This window comes from Lathyrus oleraceus, chromosome 1 (genome assembly GCF_024323335.1).
Source record: "Lathyrus oleraceus cultivar Zhongwan6 chromosome 1, CAAS_Psat_ZW6_1.0, whole genome shotgun sequence".
NCBI lineage: Eukaryota > Viridiplantae > Streptophyta > Magnoliopsida > Fabales > Fabaceae > Lathyrus > Lathyrus oleraceus.
In genome coordinates, this window is record NC_066579.1 from 180,860,236 (window position 1) to 180,865,571 (window position 5,336).

At 37.4% G+C, this 5,336-nt stretch overlaps 1 protein-coding gene across 8 annotated transcripts; it reads right to left on the reverse strand.

Moving 5' to 3' along the window:
- Positions 1 to 2,939: 2,939 nt before the first annotated feature.
- On the reverse strand, positions 2,940 to 4,602 carry LOC127126182 (uncharacterized). 8 transcript variants are annotated; one of them, XR_007804930.1, is made up of 3 exons: positions 3,525 to 4,409; positions 3,273 to 3,412; positions 2,940 to 3,193 (listed from the first exon to the last, which is right to left on the reverse strand). XR_007804930.1 is itself a non-coding variant. In XM_051055068.1 (3 exons), exons 1-3 carry the CDS (start codon positions 3,936 to 3,938, stop codon positions 2,997 to 2,999), a joined length of 402 nt encoding a protein of 133 aa, XP_050911025.1. In that variant the 5' UTR covers positions 3,939 to 4,411; the 3' UTR covers positions 2,940 to 2,996. The 8 variants fall into 8 exon arrangements, 1 of the variants encoding a protein (XP_050911025.1); XR_007804931.1 differs by having other exon boundaries at positions 3,339 to 3,412; positions 3,525 to 4,407; XR_007804929.1 differs by having other exon boundaries at positions 2,940 to 3,412; positions 3,525 to 3,681; positions 3,808 to 4,404.
- Between the last annotated feature and the right edge of the window lie 734 nt (positions 4,603 to 5,336).

Genomic DNA, 5,336 nt, shown 5'->3' on the forward strand with positions numbered 1-5,336 from the left:
GTGACGTTGACAATTATATTAAATCACGCATTTAACATAATAAACAGTGAGCGGTATCTAGCAACACATCACTGCTACCCAAGACACGAAAATGTCATGTGATCTGACAAAACCTTCTGAGATAATACTTATGTGTATAATTACCCTTTTGCCCTTATGTCTATATTGAACACAAGGCATAGACCGTGTCATCCTTGTCCAGTTCAATATTGGGCCCATAGACATTTATCCTGTTATGCAGGATGAGCAAATTCCATCTAGGTCACTCATGTCCCTCAGCATGCTTCGTGGAGTACCCATCAACTGTCTTTATGGTTATCCAGTTACGGACAACGTTGGATCAGCAATAAAGCACTCGACTCCACATCTAGGGTCCATAGTGGTTTCAGGTCGAAGAGTGGTATACACCATTATCACCATGAGAATAACTTATGACACTTTGCATAACTTTCTATATAGTATTCTCATAGCGGGTCAATCCGGTATAAATATTACTCCTAATATTCATACCTATGTTTAAGACTTGATAACTCTTTATCCATGATCCATGAGATGTGATCATCAGTCTACAAACATAATAGTCTTAATGCTTTAATGTTATCCCACTTCACACTAAAGCTCGACTACGGATACTTTAAGAATAGTGTCCTTATGTTTAATGTGTTCTCATGATTAAGTCACACTTAATACATTAAACGGACTATCTATTCCAGGGACTTTATTAATCAACCATAATAAAGAAAATGCCTTTTATTATAAATAATTCGATACAAGTACCAAAAGTATTGGCCTCTAGGGCTTATACCAATAAGAAATCCTTTTACCTTTCATCTTAACCCTCTGTTAAGAAGTTTCTTATTACCTATCGTATGAGAAATCCACCCCAGCTTTCTTCTTAACCTTTCATTAAGAAGTTCTCACTTCCTTTTGTGTGAGAATCCCCAGCAGACCTTGTGCCTAGGAGTTCTCGTTACCTTTTGTACGAGAATCTCATCCCCCTTTTTCTTCTTAACCTTTTGTTAAGGGATTTCTCACTACCTTTCGTGTGAGAAATTAGACCATCTTTCTTCTTAACCTTTTGTTTGGAAGACCCTTTTTTCTTGTGCAGAGGAGCCGTTGCTGCCTGTTGTGCGAGAAAATCATATCCCCCAGTGAGGTTGTCCCTCATTCCCATTTTCTTCTTAACCTTTTGTTAAGAAGTTCTCATCACCTTTTATGAGAGAAATCTGTCTATCCCTTTTCTTAACTGTATCTGAAGATTTTGTTTCTCTTGCTAAGGAGTCGTTGCTACCCGTCGCGAGAAAATGACACTTCTTAGTTGAGCTACTTGCCTTTAGCAAGATGTCTCTTTGCCTTTTGCAAGAGTTCTTATTTCAATTATTTTATCCACCGGTACTTGCCTTTTGCAAACACCTAATTCTTTTACCTTTGCGTAATCCTGCGGGAATACCTCGATCACCCGTTACATGCCAAAACATGATAGGGGAGGCGAGAAAAGAAAAGAAAGAAGAAAAGAATGAAAAAGAGAATGAAAACAGAAAATGGAAAAAGGAAAGAATAAGAGCGAGAAGGAAAAGCTAAGAGAAGGACGAAAAATAATCAATCATGCTGCATCAGCATACTGCATATGCTCATATACCCATTTACCCCATAACATCCCTGTTCCCAGCAGCTGCCCTGCACAAAGACTAGCTCGTTCATCCCACATATCCCGGTGAAGAAGTTCCTTGTGACCTATCCTCCCATTACATTTCATTTGTTCCGTGTGCGAAAATTTTCCAGTACTCTAGTATTTAATCCTCTCCTACCTTTATTGTCTGGAAGTCTTTGTTATCCATACATTCAGGTCCGAGAAGATTAAATAGGGGCAGGTGTCATACCCCGAAATTCTCCCCACCCTTCACATAATCATGTATGTTACTAATCCAAACATTTGCATATCATCTCCGTTCATTCATTTCATTGAATAAGCATGGTTCGACATTACAACCATCATTTCATCATCATGTCAATAATTGTTCAGATTAATTCTAACGTCGAATTAATTTCAACTTCAAATTAATTTTTGAAGTTTAAGTTGATTTCTTGGTTAGAGTTGATCTTTGAATAAATTCGGTTTTAGAAATCATTTCAGCTTTTTTCAGATTAATTAGGAGTTGCGTTATTTTGAAGTTCAACTTGAATTTAATGCAAAATCTATTTTTTAGGTTCGGTTTGATTTTGGAGATTTTGACAATTTTAGAATTCAAGTTAATTTGTAGAATTTTCTTTCCTTTTGTTAATGGGCCATTAGTGGTTTAGAGGTAGCCCATTTAACCACCAAATCCATTCAAAGCAATTATCCTTTTCTTAATCCAAGTTTATTAATCCAATCCATTTTCCAATTAATCCATTTTTTACATAATATCCAACCAACTCCAATTAATCAAACCACCCAATCCATTTTAACCCAATTTGCCACTAACCAATTCTCTTATCCATTTTTTACATAATATCCAACCAACTCCAATTAATCAAACCACCCAATCCATTTTAACCCAATTTGCCACTAACCAATTCTCTTATCCATTTTTTAATCATTATCCAATTTTCATAATCCATTTTGTTAACTCAATCCTATATCCATTACCCATTATCTATGGACTATATTCATTAATACTCCCTCCGTTCCTTTATAAGTGTCACTTTCTTGCAAAAAATTTGTTTCTTTTTAATTGTCACTTGCAAAGTTTAAGGTAGTATTAATTGCAATTTTGTCAAAATTACCCCTAGATAATGATTGTAGAGAGAGAAAAAGTAAAATGAATGTAATAAATAATTAAGGGTATTATAGGTAAAAGAAAAATTATTGTTTGAAAAGTAACAATAATGATTAGCTTCCTTGATAGGTGTAAAAAGTCAAAAAATGACACTTAAAAAGGAACGGAGGGAGTAATAACTAATCTCTACAAGTCAAAGCCACCACGTGAATTTCCAAAAGGCAAAGTGTTGTACAATTAACACGTAAAAGCTGCTAAACCATTCAAAAGGCTGCAAAGCGCAGCTACAAAAACCAAAAGGAAAAACGCTACTATCCATGAGCCACTTCCAAACTCAGCTGCAAAACCAGCTGCTACAACCAACTGTAAGTGCAACACGCGACAAACTGCACAATACTCCAAGCCGCTGTAACTAGCACAAGCAACACGGGAAGCTGCAACAAGACAGAGTTCCAACGTGAATTCAAAAGCTGAAAAGCAACTTCACACCAGCTACTAAGCCGAACAACGTACAAATCCAAAGCTATAAGCGTCAAAATGTGAGTAAAGACTGCAACTCCAAGCTGCACAAACACCTACTAAATGCTGCAAAAAAAACTGCATCCAATGTGAAACGCACAACCGACGACATCAGCTCAAAGCCAGCTAACCACCTGTATAAACGGAAACAGAAACTCAAACATGAGCAAACGCAGGTGAACATTCCAAACCATAAGCCATGCGAAAGCCACCAACATTTGAGCTCCATCCAAAAGTACAGGCTACCTAAATAATGGGGAAAGCTTCAATCCAAACGGTAGCAGAGTAAAACACTTCAAACGCAAGCAGGCCGTGCAAAACAAACACAAAGTACGAAAGCTGCCTAAAGCTACAAACCAAAACGTAAATGCTTAAGCCAACACAAGCTTAAGCAAAAACGCAGCTTCAAAACACAAGCACCAAAATGCGAAACGCATAAGCGGTAATGAATTAAACAAAAACGACATCAAAAAAGAATTAAAAGGACATTGAAAAATTCAGAAACACAAGCTTCAAATTATATAAATACTCTGATTCACGGCGATTTTTGGCTCTCGAATCTTCTTCCCTCTCTCCAATTTCTTCCAGAACTTCTCTTCTCGAAACCTCGCCTTCAATCCTCCATAACCGCTTCCACCACCATTGCTTTTCACGAGTCATAACTCCACACCAATTCCGAAAAGTTCTGCAGATCAAACCGCGACGGAAGAGGGATCTTCATCCATCGTTGAAACCGAGCAATCGCGAGCGGCAATGAAATCAACGTGACAGAAGCGAGTCACAGAAAAATAAAGCAGGGAAAGGAATTGAAACTTCAAATCGTGCTTCGCCTCTGTCTTGAAGTCGACGTCGTCGACGCATCCGCCATTATCGCTGTTGCCGGTAAAACTCTGATTTCATCGTTTGAGCCGCTGCATTTAGATCGAGGGTGTGAGACGTTTAGGATCGTGTGAGTGAGGACGTTGGGAAGCTCCACCGCCGCCGACGATGAGCTCCGGCACGGCGGAGTCGTTGGAGTGACCGATCGGTGTTTGAAAGTGAAAGATCCATATCCTTTGCGTTTTACTGTGTTGGTTTGGGGATCCTATTCCCGTTGTTGCATCTGGAATGATGGTTTGGGCTTTATGCCCAATCTCCTCTAATTTCCCTTTGCACACTCCTTAGCCTGCGCACCCCCTGATTGGGCTTATAGGATGAACATTCCAGGCCCAATCTCTATTTGTTTGAGTCCACTTGCTGGTTTTTTTGGACCTTTAGTGTTAAGAGGATTAGAACTTAATTAGAATTTTGCTTAGATAATTGACATGGTAATTGTTAGAACTTAATTAGGATTTTGTTTAGAATGTGGACTTAATAATTGTTTGTTTAGAATTTTAATTAGGATAATCGTAAGATAATTGGTTGGTAACTGTGTTTAGAATTTAATTGCTAATAATTCTAGAATGTTCATTTTTGTTAACTGGTTGACATTAGAATTTTGTAAGATATTTTTTCGTTGCCATTAATTCTCTTATATTTTACTTTGATCTAATTTCTGACAATTAACTTCTAATTCTTTAATTTCCACATCTAACATTTAAATTCCGTATCTAACTTTTACAATTCCGTTTCTAACATTTATTTTTTTGTCATTTACTTTACATTGCTTTATTTTGCTTTACATGGTACATTCTCACTTCATCTTAAAATGAACATAAATAATGGTAAAGACTAAAAACAAACAAGAATACAATAATTCCCTTAGCATGGAAAGGACTTTGGACAAAGGATTTAGAGATTTCTATTAGGACCCTTGCATTTGGACTTAGACTTGTGTGATTGACCTATGCGACTTGGAGTTTCCAAGGACTCGTAATCTTTTATTGCAAGAATGGAATGCATTCATGGCACTACTCGAGGGAGACTTGATTTGTATTTCCATTATCCAATTGTTCTAAATCAAACTCAAAAACACAATAAATGGCGATTAGGATCATACGTTACGAGCCTGAAGCGATAAAGAAGGGATGAGACTGGAGCTTTCCTACACTCATTCTGAATGCTTCAAACACAAGACGT